This window comes from Oncorhynchus nerka, linkage group LG27, assembly GCF_034236695.1.
Source record: "Oncorhynchus nerka isolate Pitt River linkage group LG27, Oner_Uvic_2.0, whole genome shotgun sequence".
Lineage (NCBI taxonomy): Eukaryota > Metazoa > Chordata > Actinopteri > Salmoniformes > Salmonidae > Oncorhynchus > Oncorhynchus nerka.
Window position 1 is genome coordinate 79,848,175 of NC_088422.1, and position 19,796 is coordinate 79,867,970.

General features: G+C 42.2%; 1 protein-coding gene across 8 annotated transcripts in view; it reads right to left on the reverse strand.

Moving 5' to 3' along the window:
- chd9 (chromodomain helicase DNA binding protein 9) overlaps nt 1-19,796 on the reverse strand; it is a 161,420-nt gene that overhangs the window by 82,505 nt on the left and 59,119 nt on the right. For all 8 annotated transcript variants that reach the window (XM_065012043.1, XM_065012045.1, XM_065012044.1 and 5 more), the window contains one exon: nt 1,519-1,630. In XM_065012043.1, coding sequence (XP_064868115.1) covers nt 1,519-1,630 — 112 coding nt within the window. The remainder of the gene's footprint in view (nt 1-1,518; nt 1,631-19,796) is intronic.

Here is a 19,796-nt window from a genome sequence, read left to right on the forward strand (position 1 = left end):
AGCCATAAAGAGCCTGCATACTGTAGCCTTGGAGACACGGGGAGGGACTCCATGCCTATAATAATCACAATAACACCGTCATAAGAGTTCTGCAGCCATAAAGAGCCTGCATACTGTAGCCTTGGAGACACGGGGAGGGACTCCATGCCTTTAATAATCACAATAACACCGTCATAAGAGTTCTGCAGCCATAAAGAGCCTGCATACTGTAGCCTTGGAGACATGGGGAGGGACTCCATGCCTATAATAATCACAATAACACCGTCATAAGAGTTCTGCAGCCATAAAGAGCCTGCATACTGTAGCCTTGGAGACACGGGGAGGGACTCCATGCCTTAAACATCACAAAAACACTATCATAAGAGTTCTGCAGCCATAAAGAGCCTGCATACTGTAGCCTTGGAGACATGGGGAGGGACTCCATGCCTATAATAATCACAATAACACCGTCATAAGACTTCTGCAGCCATAAAGAGCCTGCATACTGTAGCCTTGGAGACACGGGGAGGGACTCCATGCCTGTAATAATCACAATAACACCGTCATAAGAGTTCTGCAGCCATAAAGTGCCTGCATACTGTAGCCTTGGAGACACGGGGAGGGATTCCATGCCTTAAACATCACAAAAACACTTTCATAAGAGTTCTGCAGCCATAAAGAGCCTGCATACTGTAGCCTTGGAGACACGGGGAGGGACTCCATGCCTATAATAATCACAATAACACCGTCATAAGAGTTCTGCAGCCATAAAGAGCCTGCATACTGTAGCCTTGGAGACACGGGGAGGGACTCCATGCCTGTAATAATCACAATAACACCGTCATAAGAGTTCTGCAGCCATAAAGTGCCTGCATACTGTAGCCTTGGAGACACGGGAGGGATTCCATGCCTTAAACATCACAAAAACACTTTCATAAGAGTTCTGCAGCCATAAAGAGCCTGCATACTGTAGCCTTGGAGACACGGGGAGGGACTCCATGCCTATAATAATCACAATAACACCGTCATAAGAGTTCTGCAGCCATAAAGAGCCTGCATACTGTAGCCTTGGAGACATGGGGAGGGACTCCATGCCTATAATAATCACAATAACACCGTCATAAGAGTTCTGCAGCCATAAAGAGCCTGCATACTGTAGCCTTGGAGACATGGGGAGGGACTCCATGCCTATAATAATCACAATAACACAGTCATAAGAGTTCTGCAGCCATAAAGAGCCTGCATACTGTAGCCTTGGAGACATGGGGAGGGACTCCATGCCTATAATAATCACAATAACACCGTCATAAGAGTTCTGCAGCCATAAAGAGCCTGCATACTGTAGCCTTGGAGACATGGGGAGGGACTCCATGCCTATAATAATCACAATAACACCGTCATAAGAGTTCTGCAGCAATAAAGAGCCTGCATACTGTAGCCTTGGAGACATGGGGAGGGACTCCATTCCTATAATAATCACAATAACACCGTCATAAGGCTTTTGCGAGCTACAGCTTGGAGACTGGGGGAGGGACTCACCGAGTCATCGTCTTTAAAGGATCTTCGAGGCGGACGTTCTTCATCAGACTCCTCCTCTGAAGACTCTGTCTCCCTCTTCTTCTTCATCCCTCCAAATTTAATGACGATTTTCCTGAAATAAAGATAACAGGACAAACATTAAGGATCATCGTCTGTTAAACGAGAGACAAAATAGGAAAACTGGACTCTATTTTCTCCTCTTTCCCTCTATGTTTCATGGAAACTGTCTCTGAATAATTGATGAACGATAATATAAAGATTGTCCTTGCTGTGCTAAATAAATTACCTCAGGAGTGTGTGCTGCCGTGTGCTGCGGTGCAGTATATGCCGTGTTCCTCACTGCAGTAAGCCAAGCTAAGTTACTAGCTAGCATTAAACTTATCTTATAAAAAAAACAATCAATCAACGACTGTCATTGCTCCAATGTGTACTTTCCATAAACATCAATGCCTTTCTTAAAATCAATGCACAAGTATATATTTTTAAACCTGCATATTTAGCTAAAAAAAAATCCAGGTTAGCAGGCAATATTAACCAGGTGAAATTGTGTCACCTCTTGCGTTCATTGCGTGCAGAGTCAGGGTATATGCAACAGCTTGGGCTGCCTGGCTCTTTGCGAACTAATTTGCCAGAATTTTACGTAATTATGACATAACATTGAAGGTTGTGCAATGTAACAGGCATATTTAGACTCATGGATGCCACCCGTTAGATAAAATACAGAACGGAATAAACGTTTTGTTTTCGAGGTGATAGTTTCCGGATTTGACCTAAGGCTCGTATTTCTGTGTGTTTATTATAGTTAAGTCTATGATTTGATAGAGCAGTCTGACTGAGGGGTGGTGGGCAGCAGCAGGCTCGTAATAGTCAAAGGTATATGGTTTAGAGAGAAATAGTCGACGCGTTATAATTCCTGTAATAACTTGCGGCTGAACGTGAAAGGGGTTCCTTCGTTATTTTACCGTTCATGTCTTCCATAGAGAATGTCTTGATCTACTTCAAATAAGGTCTGTGTTTCGTGCTTAAACCACCTTGGCGTTTTGATACCCGTGTAAATCTCACTAGGATAAGGTAACGTGTGTCAACATATTTTCATAAATCCATTCTACAAAAAAAAAAATGATCTTCGCTTATATTTAGCCAATATTGATCAGTGTTACCTTGTCCTATGGATATCTACACCGTTATAAAATTGGCAAGGTGGTGTAAGCCTACATGAAACACAGACCTTATTTTAAGTTAATCTAAAAATATCCTATGGAATAAATTAATGAAGGAACCGCTTTTCAGATTTTGCTAGGTGTCATGGGAATTATGGATCGCACTTTGGTAGTCAATTCTTACCATGCCCATTATTAAAATAGGATTTCCTGCATATGGAAATTACAGTTTTTGTTTTCAACACATCACAGGTAACTTAAACTCAATTTTTATTCAAACAGTTGAGAGTATTTGTCTCCTAAGCAGACTATTCAGTATCATTGTCACTTCAGAGCTGTGTGTGTGTGTGTGTGTTTTACAGATGGCAGAGAAAAGCAGAGCACCAGTGTGGGACTATTACATGGAATTGGCACCAGGGAAAACAAGGTGTCTTATTTGTGATAAAGATGTAAGCATGGAGTCAGCAACGGCTAAATCAAAAAATACAACCAACCTGTGGAATCACCTTAAGAACACCCATCCAAAAGCACATAATATGTATTATATTAAGTTAAAATAAAAGTGTTCTTTGTTCATTCAGTATTGTTGCAATTGTCATTATTACAAAAATGTGTGTGTGTATATATATATATATTGTCCTCCAATAATCGGTATCGGTATTGAAAAATCATAATCGGTCGACCTCTAGTGAGAATCAGCTTCTAATATGTCCATGACTGTGGTGACTCAATATCTCATCACGTGCAGAATGCAGAGATATTTTTCAGGGAGAAAATATGTAGTGTGTGTGTGTGCTTGTGCGTGTGTGTCAGAGTGTCTGCAGACAGGGAAGATATGAACCAGTAGACTGATACAATAGATCTCTGCTATGTACAGTTTGAGAGAGAGACACAAATATAGTCTGTCTCTCTCTCTCTTGTGTTCGCCTGCCTGCCTATCTGTCTGTCCGCCCCAGCCTGCTGTGTTCTTATCAACATGTAAGTGTCACGCCCTGACCTTAGAGATCCTTATTATTCTCTATGTGTGGTTAGGTCAGGGTGGGAAAATCTGTTTTCTATTTCTGTGTGTTTTTGGCTGAGTATGGTTCCCAATATGAGGCAGCTGTCTATCGTTGTCTCTGATTGGGGATCATATATAAGTTGTCATTTTCCTTTTGGGTTTTGTGGGATCTTGTTTTCTGTATAGTTTATTTTGTCTGACAGAACTGTGCGCTTTCATTTTTGTCATTGTTATTTTGCTTTTGGTGTCATCAATAAAAAGAACGACGTACGCCTACCACGCTGCACCTTGGTCCGGTCATTCCACAAACGAGAGTCGTAACAGTAAGACTGGACTTCCACAGCTCCATTTGTCAAGCTATTTATTGGATCAAAACAGAGAGATATAGTGACTGAGCCTCCTCCCTTCTCCGTCTCTAGCTCTCTGTCTTGCAATAGATTATCCATTATATTGACCAGATACTCAAGTGGTCGATCTAACAATGAAAATAAATGTCTTCAAAAATAGAAGGCAGTCGGGAGGAGGCAAGATCAGGTGGGACCATTCTAGCCAATGAGAGGGCAGATACGTGTGTAAACAACAGACAAAACTCCGATAAAGTGTTTCTCAAAGATGCCGAGATGTCACATGTCCTACTAATATCATTAAACTGGTATGCCGAGATGTCACATGTCCTACTAATATCATTAAACTGGTAAGAACCTAAGCATTACCAAACTTCTATCAGATCAAATAAGCCACATCTAATACATTTTTATTTATCTTGGCAAGTCAGTTAAAAACAAATTCTTATTTACAATAACAGCCCGTAAATAAGCCATTACATTTTTAGTTAAACTAAATTCAACACTCATTGACCTCCATACAAAAACTCCTCTCTTGGTGAGCGATATATTTTTTTTTAAATGTACCGCCACCTGCTGGAGAAGACTGGTTTTAGACCCAGTTATCCCCCTCACTTCTTCCTCTCTGGTCTCGCTCTCTTTCTCAGTCACTGCCACCTCTCTCTCTCTCTCTCTCTCTCAGTCACTGCCACCTCTCTCTCTCTCTCAATCCCTCCATCCCTCTCCACTCCCCCCCCCCCCCCTCTATGGCTGGCTCAGAAAACAGATAAACATAGATACAGTGGGGCAAAAAAGTGTTTAGTCAGCCAACAATTGTGCAAGTTCTCCCACTTAAAAAGATGAGAGAGGCCTGTAATGTTCATCATAGGTACACTTCAACTATGATAGACAAAATGAGAAAAAAAAATTGCCGCTTTGATGACTTCTGATTGGCTAACAACAACAGCAAGCTATACGTGCCACTCTCGTTAAAAGTCCTCAGCCGAGACATACCGTATGGACTAGTAAACGGAAGGTTGCAAGTTCAAACCCCCGAGCTGACAGGGTACAAAATCTGTCGTTCTGCCCCTGAACAGGCAGTTAACCCACTGTTCCTAGGCCGTCATTGAAAATAAGAATGCTGCTCTGACAGCTGATGCTTAAAGTTAGTGAGGGAGATATGAGTCTCCAGCTTCAGTGATTTTTGCAATTCGTTCCAGTCATTGACAGCAGAGAACTTAAAGGAAAGGCAGCCAAAGGAGGAATTGGCTTATGGGGTGACCAGTGAAATATACCTGCTGGAGCGAGTGCAATGGGTGGGTGCTGCTATGGTGACCAGTGAGCTGAGATAAGGCGGGGCTTTACCTAGCAAAGACTTATAGATGACCTGGAGCCAGTGGGTTTGGCAATGAATATGAAGCGAGGGCAATGTCTGTTATATGTCAGTATTGTACAGGCCTATGTCTGTACTGTATGTCTGTTCTCTCGTATCTGAAGATGGAGATAGAGGAGACAGAGGAACCCTCCATCAGATAAAGTTTAGAGGTTTGGTGTAAAGTGCTCTAAATACCATACATAGCCTGAGGTCTTCTCTCTGTGTGTGCTCCTGATCAGTCCTCCCTCATTCCCTCTGTCATGCACATTATCTCTCACCTTGTCTTCCTCCACCCCTCTCCCCTCCCTGTACTCCCTCACACAGTAACAGGAACAGAAGCTCTCTAGCTCTATCTTATTCGCTCCAAAACACGGCAACGCTCACACGAGCAGACACGCAGTAAGTCGATTCCTTCTCACACAACACCAACTACTCTGAAAGAGGTACTCACACATACACAGGCACACAGAGCTAACTACAGTGCCCTCCGTAATTATTGGGACAGGGAAGCATTTTTTATTATTTTGGTTCTATACTGCAACAGTTTGGATTTGTAATCAAACAATGACTATGAGGTGAAAGTGCAGACTGTCAGCTTTAATTTAAGGGTATTTTCATCCATATCAGGCAAACAGTTTAGAAATTACAGGCAAAAAAAGTTTTACCCCCTTTTCTCACCAATTTCATGGTATCCAATTGTTAGTAGATACTATCTTGTCTCATCGCTACAACTCCCGTACGGGCTCAGGAGAGACGAAGGTCGAAAGCCATGCGTCCTCCGAATCACAACCCAACCAAGCTGCACTGCTTCTTAACTTCTTCGAGATAGGGGGCGCTCTTTTAATTTTTGGATAAAAAACGTTCCCGTTTTAAAAAATATATTTTGTCAAATCAAAAAATCAAATCAAATTTTATTTGTCACATACACATGGTTAGCAGATGTTAATGCGAGTGTAGCGAAATGCTTGTGCTTCTAGTTCCGACAATGCAGTGATAACCAACAAGTAATCTAACTAACAATTCCAAAACTACTGTCTTATACACAGTGTAAGGGGATAAGGAATATGTACATAAGGATATATGAATGAGTGATGGTACAGAGCAGCATACAGTAGATGGTATCGAGTACAGTATATACATATGAGATGAGTATGTAGACAAAGTAAACAAAGTGGCATAGTTAAAGTGGCTAGTGACATAAGAATGCAGTCGATGATCTAGAGTACAGTATATACATATGCATATGAGATGAATAATGTAGGGTAAGTAACATTATATAAGGTAGCATTGTTTAAAGTGGCTAGTGATATATTTACATCATTTCCCATTATTAAAGTGGCTGGAGTTGGGTCAGTGTCAATGACAGTGTGTTGGCAGCAGCCACTCAATGTTAGTGGTGGCTGTTTAACAGTCTGATGGCCTTGAGATAGAAGCTGTTTTTCAGTCTCTCGGTCCCAGCTTTGATGCACCTGTACTGACCTCGCCTTCTGGATGATAGCGGGGTGAACAGGCAGTGGTTCGGGTGGTTGATGTCTTTGATGATCTTTATGGCCTTCCTGTAACATCGGGTGGTGTAGGTGTCCTGGAGGGCAGGTAGTTTGCCCCCGGTGATGCGTTGTGCAGACCTCACTACCATCTGGAGAGCCTTACGGTTGAGGGCGGAGCAGTTGCCGTACCAGGCGGTGATACAGCCCGCCAGGATGCTCTCGATTGTGCATCTGTAGAAGTTTGTGAGTGCTTTTGGTGACAAGCCGAATTTCTTCAGCCTCCTGAGGTTGAAGAGGCGCTGCTGCGCCTTCTTCACGACGCTGTCAGTGTGAGTGGACCAATTCAGTTTGTCTGTGATGTGTATGCCGAGGAACTTAAAACTTGCTACCCTCTCCACTACTGATCCATCGATGTGGATAGGGGGGTGTTCCCTCTGCTGTTTCCTGAAGTCCACAATCATCTCCTTAGTTTTGTTGACGTTGAGTGTGAGGTTATTTTCCTGACACCACACTCCGAGGGCCCTCACCTCCTCCCTGTAGGCTGTCTCGTCGTTGTTGGTAATCAAGCCTACCACTGTTGTGTCGTCCGCAAACTTGATGATTGAGTTGGAGGCGTGCATGGCCACGCAGTCGTGGGTGAACAGGGAGTACAGGAGAGGGCTCAGAACGCACCCTTGTGGGGCCCCCGTGTTGAGGATCAGCGGGGAGGAGATGTTGTTGCCTACCCTCACCACCTGGGGGCGGCCCGTCAGGAAGTCCAGAACCCAGTTGCACAGGGCGGGGTCGAGACCCAGGGTCTCGAGCTTGATGACGAGCTTGGAGGGTACTATGGTGTTGAATGCCGAGCTGTAGTCGATGAACAGCATTCTCACATATGTCACGAAAAGATGCTCGACTATGCATGTAATTGACAGCTTTGGAAAGAAAAAACTCTGACGTTTCCAAAGCGGCAAAGATATTATCTGTGAGTGCCACAGAACTAATGCTACAGGCGAAACCAAGATGAAGTTTCATACAGGAAATGCCCCAGATTCTGAAGGCGCTGTGTTCCAATGTCTCCTTATATGGCTGTGAATGCGCCAGGAATGAGCCTGCCCTTTGTGTCGTTTCTCCAAGGTGTCTGCAGCATTGTGACGTATTTGTAGGCATATCATTGGAAGATTGACCATAAGAGACTACATTTACCAGGTGTCCGCCCGGTGTCGAAATTATTGCGTAATCTTTAGGTCCATGCGCCGTTCCATTTCTTCAGAAGAGAAAGTCAACTACCACGAATGATTTATCGTCGATAGATATGTGAAAAACACCTTGAGGATTGATTCTAAACATCGGTTTGCCATGTTTCTGTCAATATTATGGAGTTAATTTGGAAAAAAGTTTGCATTTAATGACTTAATTTTCGGGGGTTTTCTTACCCAAACGTGATGAAGAAAACGGAGCGATTTGTCAACACAAATAATATTTTTGTAAAAACTGAACATTTGCTATCTAACTGAGAGTCTCCTCATTGAAAACATCTGAAGTTTTTCAAAGGTAAATTATTTTATTTGAATGTTTTTCTGTTTTTTGTGAAAATGTTGCATGCTGAATGCTAACGCTAAATGCTACGCTAAATGCTACGCTAGCTATCAATACTGTTACACAAATGCTTGTTTTGCTATGGTTGAGAAGCATATTTTGAAAATCTGAGATGACAGTGTTGTTAACAAAAATCTAAGCTTGAGAGCTAGCATATTGATTTAATTTCATTTGCGATTTTCATGAATAGTTAATGTTGCGTTATGGTAATGAGCTTGAGGCTGTATTCACGATCCCGGATCCGGGATGGCTCGTCGCAACAGGTTAACACAGCGCGCATCCAACCCGGCAGCCAGCCGCACCAATGTGTCGGAGGAAACACTGTGCACCTGGCGACCTGGTTAGCGCCCACTGCTCCCGCCCCGCCACAGGAGTCGCTAGTGCGCGATGAGACAGGTATATCCCTCCCGGCCAAACCCTCCCTAACCCGGAAGACGCTAGGCCAATTGTGTGTCGCCCCATGGACCTCCCGGTCGCGGCCGGCTGCGACAGAGCCTGGGCTCAAACCCAGAGTCTCTGGTGGCACAGCTAGCACTGTAGACCACACGGGAGGGCCCAGAAATGACAGCATTTTTGTACATAGTCCCCCCATTTTAGGGGACTAAAAGTATTGGTAAAAATTAACATATGTGTATTAAAGTTAAGTATTTGGTCCCCTATTCATAGCACGCAATAACTACATCAAGCTTGTGACTCTAGACACTTGTTGGATGCATTTGGTGTTTGTTTTGGTTGTGTTTCTGATTATTTTGTGCTCATTAGAAATGGAATGGTAAATAATGTATTGTGTCATTTTGGAGTCACTTTAATTGTAAATTAAGAATAGAATATGTTTCTAAATACTTCTAAATTAATATGGCTGCTACCATGATTATGGATAATCCTGAATGAATCGTGAATAATGAAATTAATAATGGAAAGTTACAGAAAAATGCTAACCTCCCGTTATTATAATGGTGAGAGGTTCTTATGTTGGGGGTATGATATTTGTGAGTCTAACTTTCTCACTTTAATACACATAAGTGAATTTGTCTCAATACTTTTGGTCACCTAAAATGGGGGGACTATTACAAAAAGTGCTGTAATTTCTAAACGTTCCACCTAATATGGATGAAAATACCTTCAAATTAAAGCTGACAGTCTGCACTTCAACCTCGTTGTCATTGTTCGATGTCAAATCCAAACTTTTGGAGTATAGAGCCAAAGAAGAAATGCTTCACTGTCCTAATAATTACAGAGGGTACTGTATGTGCTGTGACAGTGCTAGCCTGTCTCTAGTTAAGCGATAGAAGACTCCTTCTGGGCCTATGCTCCAATACAGTATAGTGGAACCAGGAAAACCAGCCAGCCAGTCCTCCAGCCAGTCATTCAACCAGCCAGGCAGGCATTCATCCTGCCTAGTGCTTACAGCCATTACCACAGCCTTGCCTGTCTCAGTCACACTAAGCTGGCCTCGGCCTCACACACTAGTTCTCGGCCACACGTCAGGCTAGGTCTAGGATAGGACACACACTATGCTAGGTATAGGATACACTATCCCCTCTGGACATTTCCCACTAAATCAGGACTGATATTGGCTGTGATGGTTTAGATGGAGACAAAGGGAGAGAGAGCGTGCTAGAGAGAAGGCACGAAACATACACACACAACCACAGAGCACACACAGTTATCTATACAAATAACCATGCATTTATGTGTACACACACACACACACACACACACACACACACACACACACACACACACACACTGTGGTCTGTAGGAGGCTGAACATTTCTCCCACTGTCTGTCAATACTAGAGCTTTCATGGTCTCCTTGAACATGTTGTGTTGTTGTAGGGACTAAAGCTATGTTTCTCACTTTACTCCTCCGGATGATATTACACTTCCATAATCCTATCCACAATGACACTTTGGGGTTGCCTGGCAACCCGCCCCAGGGAGTATAGTTGGCAGCGTGGGCGGTGGATGTGACATCACTTCCTATGAGTGGCAATGGAGCAAATGCTCTACTCTGCTATGCAATGAGCAGCTGAGGAGAATGTGAAACGGCAACAAGACCGCTCTAATATTAACCAGTCCATGAAATATGGACACAACAGAATGTTCTCCCACACGGGCAGGACTGAAATAGAGAAATCCGGCAGTTTCATCTCCTATTATCAAACAATAGGCCATACTATATTCTCTCCTATAGACATGTTGGTTGTTTAGCAACAAAACCAACGGTTGCGCAACAATGGTGCAAATCAGACAGGGTTGGCTTAGATTGTTGACAACACGTAACTACATTTCATTTCCAATGTTTATTGAAAACATTTAAAAAATTGCACAAAGAGCACGTGTTGTCTCTCAAATACATTGTTACAGATGTGTGTTAGCTAGCTAGCTAGCTCATTTTAGCAGCGCATAAAATCAGTCAAAACAAGACATGGTATCAAGAACAAGATGAAACTAGCTGAAACGAGTCATCAACGAATCCCCACATGGCAGTTTATTTTCATTGTTGCTAGCTATCTAGCCTAGAGGTCGACCGATTAATTAGGGCCGATTTCAAGTTTTACATAACAATCGGAAATCGGTATTTTTGGACACCAATTAGGCCGATTTTTATTTAATTATTCCCCCCCTTATTTAATCTTTATTTAACTAGGCAAGTCAATTAAGAACACATTCTTATTTGCAATGATGGCCTAGGAACGGTGGGTTAACCTCTTGAAACTCTGGGGGCAGTATTTCATTTTTGGATGAAAAACGTTCCCGTTTTAAACAAGATATTTTGTCTCGAAAAGATGCTCGACTATGCATATAATTGACAGCTTTGGAAAGAAAACACTCTGACGTTTCCAAAACTGCAAAGATATTATCTGTGAGTGCCACAGAACTGATGCTACAGGCGAAACCAAGATGAAATTTCAAACAGGAAATGCCCCAGATTTTGGAGGCGCTGTGTTCCAATGTCTCCTTATATGGCTGTGAATGCGCAAGGTATGAGCCTACACTTTCTGTCGTTTCCCCAAGGTGTCTGCAGCATTGTGACGTATTTGTAGGCATATCATTGGAAGATTGACCATAAGAGACTACATTTACCATGTGTCCGCTTGGTGTCCTCCGTCGAAATTATTGCGTAATCTCCAGCTGCATGCATTTTTCCATTTGGTTCAGAGGAGAAACCAAACTGCCACGAATGATTGATCATCGAATAGATATGTGAAAAACACCTTGAGGATTGATTCTAAACAACGTTTGCCATGTTTCTGTCGATATTATGGAGTTCATTTGGAAAAAAGTTCAGCGTTGTAATGACTGAATTTTCGGGGGTTTTTCTTAGCCAAACGTGATGAACAAAACGGAGCGATTTCTCCTACACAAATAATCTTTTTGGAAAAACTGAACATTTGCTATCTAACTGAGAGTCTCCTCATTGAAAACATCCGAAGTTCTTCAAAGGTAAATGTCAAAGGTAAATGATTTTATTTGAATGCTTTTCTTGTTTTTGTGAAAATGTTGCCTGCTGAATGCTAGGCTTAATGCTATGCTAGCTATCATTACTCTTATACAAATGCTTGTGTAGCTATGGTTGAAAAGCATATTTTGAAAATCTGAGATGACAGTGTTGTTAACAAAAGGCTAAGCTTGTGAGCCAATATATTTATTTCATTTCATTTGCAATTTTCATTAATAGTTAACGTTGCGTTATGGTAATGAGCTTGAGGCTATAATTACGCTCCCGGATACGTGATTGCTCGTCGCAAGAGGTTAACTGCCTTGTCAGCTCGGGGGTCAAGCTCGGGGAGCTCGGGGAGATTTTTACCTTGTCAGCTCGGGGAGTCAATCTTGCAACCTTACAGTTAACTCGTCCAACACTCTAACCACCTGATTACATTGCCTGCCTGTTACGCAAATGCAGTAAGCCAAGGTAAGTTGCTAGCTAGCATTAAACTTATCTTATAAAAAACAATCAATCAATCAATCATAGTCACTAGTTAACTACGCGAATGCAGTAAGCCAAGGTAAGTTGCTAGCTAGCATTAAACTTATCTTATAAAAAACAATCAATCAATCAATCATAGTCACTAGTTAACTACACATGGTTGATGATATTACTAGTTTATCTAGCATGCCCTAGTTGCATACAATCGATGCGGTGCGTATTCCCGAAAAAGGACTGTCGTTGCTCCAATGTGTACCTAACCATAAACATCAATGCCTTTCTTAAAATCAATACACAGAAGTATATATTTTTAAACCTGCAGATTTTGCTAAAAGAAATCCAGGTTATATTAACCAGGAGAAATTGTGTCACTTCTCTTGCGTTCATTGCACGCAGAGTCCGTGTATATGCAACAGTTTGGGCCGCCTAATTTGCCAGAATTTTATGTAATTATGACATAACATTGAATAGTAGTCAAAGGTATATGAAATACAAATGGTATAGAGAGAAATAGTCCTATAATTCCTATAATAACTACAACCTAAAACATCTTACCTGGGAATTTTGAAGACTCATGTTAAAAGGAACCACCAGCTTTCATATGTTCTCATGTTCTGAGCAAGGAACTTAAATGTTAGCTTTCTTACATGGCACATATTGCACTTTTACTTTCTTCTCCAACACTCTGTTTTTGCATTATTTAACTTCTTGACGTACCCATCCCGTTAGCGGGATCATTTTCATCAACACCCGCTGAATTGCAGCCGCCAAATTCAAATTAAATTACTAAAAATATTTCATTTTCATTAAATAACAAGTGCAATATAGCAAAACAAAGCTTAGCTTGTTGTTAATCCACCTGGCGTGTCAGATTTCAATACAGCTTTTCGGCGAAAGCATAACAAGCGTTTATGTAAGAACACCTCTCTCAGTAGACAAAATATTACAAACACCTAGCAGCCAAGTAGATTGGTCACGAAAGTCAGAAAAGCAATAGATTAAATCGCTTACATTTGATGATCTTCGGATGTTTACACTCACGAGACTCCCAGTTACACAATAAATGTTCCTTTTGTTCCAAAAATATTATTTTTATTGGTGCGTTATGTTCAGATATCCACAGGCTCGAGCGGTCACGACATCGCAGAAGAAATTTCCAAATAGTATCCGTAATGTCCACAGACACATGTTAAACGTTTTTTATAATCAATCCTCAGGTTGTTTTTAAAATATATAATCGATAATATATCAACCGGGACTGTCGCTTTTTCAATAGGAGAGGGAGAGACAATGGCTGCCCCACTCTGTTGCGCAAGCAAAACTCTGCGAACACCCAGCTATCCACTGACGCAATGTTATCTTTCTCGCTTGTTTTTCAAAATAAAAGCCTGAAACTATGTCTAAAGACTGTTGACACCTTGAGGAAGCCATATGAAAAGGAATCTGGTTGATATCCCTTTAAATGGAGGCAAGGCATCCAATGGAACAGAGAGCTTTCAGGAAAAACAGGACTTCCTGGTTTGATTTTCCTCAGGTTTTCGCCTGCAATACCAGTTCTGTTTTACTCACAGACAATATTTTGACCGTTTTGGAAACCTTAGAGTGTTTTCTATCCTAATCTGACAATTATATGCATATTCTAGTTTCTGGGCCTGAGAAAAAGGCAGTTTCAAATGGGTACATTTTTTTGCCAAAAACTAAAATCCTACCCCCTACACTCAAGAAGTTAAACCAAATTGAACGTTTCATTATTTATTTGAGGCTAAATTGATTTTATTGATGTATTATATTAAGTTAAAATAAGTGTTCGTTCAGTATTGTTGTAATTGTCATTATTTGTCATCCACGAACGATATATCATCGAAGAGATATGTGAAAAACACCTTGAGGATTGATTCTAAACAATGTTTGCCATGTTTCAGTCGATATTATGGAGTTAATTTGGAAAAAAGTTTGGCGTTTTGATGACTGAATTTTCGGGTTTTTTTGGTAGCCAAAAGTGATGAACAAAATGGAGCGATTTCTCCTACACAAAGAATCTTTTTGGAAACACTGAACATTTGCTATCTAACTGAGAGTCTCCTCATTGAAAACATCCGAAGTTCTTCAAAGGTAAATGATTTTATTTGAATGCTTTTCTTGTTTTTGTGAAAATGTTGCCCGCTAAATGCTACGCTAGCTATCAATACTGTTACACAAATGCTTGTTTTGCTATGGTTGAAAAGCATATTTTGAAAATCTGAGATGACAGTGTTGTTAACAAAAGGCTAAGCTTGAGAGCTAGCATATTTATTTCATTTAATTTGCGATTTTCATGAATAGTTAACGTTGCGTTATGGTAATGAGCTTGAGGCTGTATTCACGATCCCGGATCCGGGATGGCTAGTATCAAAACCAGATGCCACCATTTTCTTTTTTCTTTATGGATAGCAAGGGGCACACTCCACACATAATTTACAAACAAAGCATTTGTGTTTAGTGAGTCCTCCAGATCAGAGGCAGTAGATGACCAGGGATGTTCTCTTGACAAGTGCGTGAATTGGACCATTTTACTGTCTTGCTAAGCATTCAAAATGTAACGAGTACTTTTAGCTGTCAGCGAAAATGTTTAGAGTAAAAAGTACAGTATTTTCTTTAGGAATGTAGTGAAGTAAAAGTAAAAGTAGTCAAAAATAAAAAATAAGTACAGATACCAAAAAAAACGACTTAAGTAAAAATACTTTTAAGTACTACTTAAGTACTTTACACCACTGCTCAATTAAGATAATTCCCACACTGCCACGTAGGGCTGCACGATATGGGCAAATAATCTAGGACTTATTTTTAACCAAATGTTGCAATTGCGATTTGACTTGTGAATTAGAGCAAAACTGTTGGAATCATGGAAATATAATGACTATTCTAAATCTATAGTTAGAATAAAATAGTGGGAACTTTGAATACAGTGTTGTTTGATATGACAACAAATTAAAATGTCAGGGAGGAGTTATTGTGACAGAGTAGGAACTAAAGTGTTGATATGTGTTTCCTAGGGGACCCTATAAGCTTTGGCTACATTGCGTGTTCTCTCTTACGCTACTTCATGTAGCTAACATATTCTTGCATTGCATATCCCTCTGATTTAATGACTTCCGGCGCCAAAAGAGATGGCCGCCTCGCTTCGCGTTCCTAGGAAACTATGCAGTATTTTGTTTTTTTTACCCCAGGTAATCTTAGGTTTTATTACATAAGGTCGGGAGGAACTATTGGAAATAAGAGCAACGTCAACTCCCCATCATTACGACCAGGAATACGACTTTTCCGATCCTCTGTTTTGCCCACCACTCAAGGCAATGGATCGGATCCCAGCCGGCGAAACAAAACAACGACGCCGTAAAAGAGGCAGAAGAAGCGGTCTTCTGGTCAGGCTCCGGAGACAGGCATATTGCACTTTGCTCCCGAGCATACTACTCGCCAATGTCCAGTCTCTTGACAACAAGGTAGATGAAATCCGAGCAAGGGTAGCATTCCAGAGAGACATAAGAGACTAACATTTTTTTGCTTCACGGAAACATGTCTCACTCGAGACATGCTATCGGAGTCAGTACTGCCAGCTGTATTCTTCACGTATCGCACCAACAGAAACAAGCATCATTCTGGTAAGAAGAAGGGCAGGGGGTATACCTTATGATTAACGAGACGTGGTGTGATCATAACAACATACGGGAACTCAAGTCCTTTGGTTCACCTGACTGAATTCCTCACAATCAAATGTCGACCGCATTATCTACCAAGAGAATTCTCTTTGATTATAATCACAGCCACATATGGGGAGATACATCGATGGCCCTGAACAAACTTCATTTGACTCTAAGTAAACTGGAAACCACATATCCTGAGGCTGCATTCATTGTACCTGGGGATTTTAACAAGGCCAATCTGAAAACAACACTCCCTATCAGCATATCGATTGTGCAACCAGGGCTGGTAAAACCCTGGATCATTTTTATTCTAACTTCCGCGATGGATATAAGGCCCTCCCCCGCCCTCCCTTCAGAAAAGCTGACCACGACTCTATTTTGTTGCTTCCAGCCTATAGACAGAGACTCCCGCGCTCAGGTCTGTTCAACGCTGGTCTGACCAATCTGATTCCACCCTTCAAGATTGCTTCGATCACGTGGACTGGGATATGTTAAGCATTGTGTCAAACAACAACATTGACGAATACGCTGATTCGGTGAGCGAGTTTATTAGCAAGTGCATCGGCGATGTCGTACCCACAGTAACTATTAAAACATTCCCAAACTAGAAACCGTGGATTGATGGCAGCATTCACGCGAAAGCGCGAACCACTGCTTTTAATCAGGGCAAGGTGACCAGAAACATAACCGTATACAAACAGTGTAGCTATTCCCTCCGCAAGGCAATCAAACAAGCTAAGCGTCAGTATAGAGACAAAGTAGAGTCGCAATTCAACGGCTCAGACACAAGAGGTATGTGGCAGGGTCTACAGTCAATCACGGAATATAAAAAGAAAACCAGCCCCGTCTAGGACCAGGATGTCTTGCTCCCAGACAGACTAAACAACTTCTTTGCCCGCTTTGAGGACAATACAGTGCCACTGACACGGCCCACTACGAAAACCTGCGGACTCTCCTTCACTGTGGCCGACGTGAGGCCGACGTGAGTAAAACATTTAAACGTGTTAGCCCTCACAAGGCTGCAGGTTCAGACGGTATCCCCAGCAGCGTCCTCAGTGCATGCGCAGACCAGCTGGCTGGTGTGTTTACGGATTTATTCAATCAATCCTTATCCCAGTCTGCTGTCCCCACATGCTTCAAGAGGGCCACCATTGTTCCTGTTCCCAAGAAAGCTAAGGTAACTGAGCTAAACGACAGCGTCGTGAAGAAGGCTCAGCAGTGCCTCTTCAACCTCAGGAGGCTGAAGAAATTCAGCTTGTCACCAAAAGCACTCACAAACTTTTACAGATGCACAATCGAGAGCATCCTGTCGGGCTGTATCACCGTCTGGTATGGCAACTGCTCCGCCCACAACGGTAAGGCTCTCCAGAGGGTAGTGAGGTCTGCACAACGCGTCACCGTGGGCAAACTACCTACCCTCCAGGACACCTACACCACCCGATGTCACAGGAAGGTCATAAAGATCATCAAGGACAACAAAACAACCACCTGAGTCACTGCCTGTTCACCCCGCTATCATCCAGAAGGCGAGGTCAGTACAGGTGCATCAAAGCAGGGACCGAGACTGAAAAACAGCTTCCATCACAAGGCCATCAGACTGATAAACAGCCACCACTAACATTGAATGGCTGCTGCCAAAATACTGACTCAACTCCAGCCACTTTAACAATGGAAAAATTTATAGAAAAATGTATCACTAGCCACTTTAAACAATGCCACTTCATATAATGTTTACATACCCTACATTACTCATCTCATATGTATATACTGTACTCTATATCATCTACTGCATCTTGCCATCTTGATGTAATACATGTATCACTAGCCACTTTAAATAATGCCACTTTTATATGTTTACATACCCTACATTACTCATCTCATATGTATATACTGTACTCGATACCATCTACTGCATCTTGCCTATGCCGTTTTGTACCATCACTCATTCATATATTTTTATGTACATATTCTTTATTCCTTTACACTTGTGTGTATAATGTAGTTGTTGTGAAATTGTTAGGTTAGATTACTCGTTGGTTATTTACTGCATTGTCGGAACTAGACGCACAAGCATTTTGCTACACTCACATCTGCTAACCATGTGTATGTGACAAATAAAATGTGATTTGATTTGATTTAGAAGACACTGTTGCACAAACAACATGCTGATTTAGCTCTACATTATCACTGGTATTATTAGGCTGTATTAGCTAGCTACGTTTGCGCTTACTCAGTACGTTTATTAGCTAGCTAGCATTTAGCATTATTGGCTAACAATTAGCATCTCACAAGATTTAGGGCAACTTGCTAAGAAAAGACAAACTTAGCTGTTTGCTTATGTAAGAAACACAAACTAATAGTGCCATTATAGATCGCTGGTGGATTTATATTAAGAAGCAAAGTGAAACATCATTGTTGTCATCAACATTGTTGCATGTGCTGCATTGACCATGCCGAAGGAACGCAAGTATCTCGTGGTTGAGGAACATCAAATGCGCTCCTTGAGTGACAGGGGGCGTGGCTAGGTCTGTGTGGAAAGTGCCACAGAGAGAAAGAGCGGAGAGAGATGACTCAAGTAGCAAAGTAAACTATAAAAATTGACATTACACATGGCGTATCACATTTAACAAACCAACTATTCAAATACCGGTAAAAACCCAAACCGGTCCCTGCATCAATACCGGTATATCATGAAATACGGTATTCTGCCCAGCCCTAGGAGGAAGCATCCTACGGGTTGGCAGCTGTGATGTGCGTCATTGTTGTTGGAATGTGTACGGAGGTTTAGCAAGCCCTTCGAGGGTAAAACAGAGAGCATGATGGGAGGACGAGGAGGAACGGAGGAGGCGTGACGCAGATACACATGTGGAGGACATCCAACATCACACAGGCTTTACAGCCTCAGAACGCAACCAAGACCACAGACTGGCTTTATACATTCCCACCCACAGTTTACTACTAATACCACCACTACAGACGTTTCATAGGTATTACAGTTGATACATACACAGGGACGCACCAACACACGCACATAGAGTAAATAACAGACCAATAGCACTATTACTGAAACCACACAGGCACCGATCAGGCACCCAATACTTAACTACAGCGGTGCCGTCTCTCATCTTCTTTCTCTCTACATGTCCTTCTCCTCTCAAGTCCAGCTGTCCCCTCTATGGTAGGTGAGTTTGGCCTTCACTCCAGCAGACAGGCTAGATAGTCTGATGGAGTGTTACAGTGATTCCCAGAGAGAGCTGTACTTCTAGTTCTGGCAGTGGCCCCGTTTGGCTCCCATGAGCAGATCCTCATCCTGCCTGGTGCCTAATAACCCAGCATTCTCCTCTCCATGCTCAGCCCCCCAGCACTGCCCTGTCCTAGTTGGCACACCACCCACCATTCTGTGTGTTTGGAGGGAGAACAGTGTGACAGCATTTTGTAGGCCGAGGGCACACTGACGTGTTCCAGGGTCCCCCGTGAGGAATGAGAACTTGGGACAGACCAGCCTACACAAGGTGCCAGTGTTACCCCCAAGTTCACTGTAGCCAGGGCCGTACCTACATAACAAGACACAGAGGTCCTCAACATGTAAAGTGTTGGTCCCATGTTTCATGGGATGAAATAAAAGATCCCAGAAAGGTTCCATACGCACAAAAAGCTTATTTCTCTCAAATGTTTACATCCCTGTTCGTGAGCATTTCTCTTTGCCAAGATAATCCATCCACCTGACAGGTGTGGCATATCA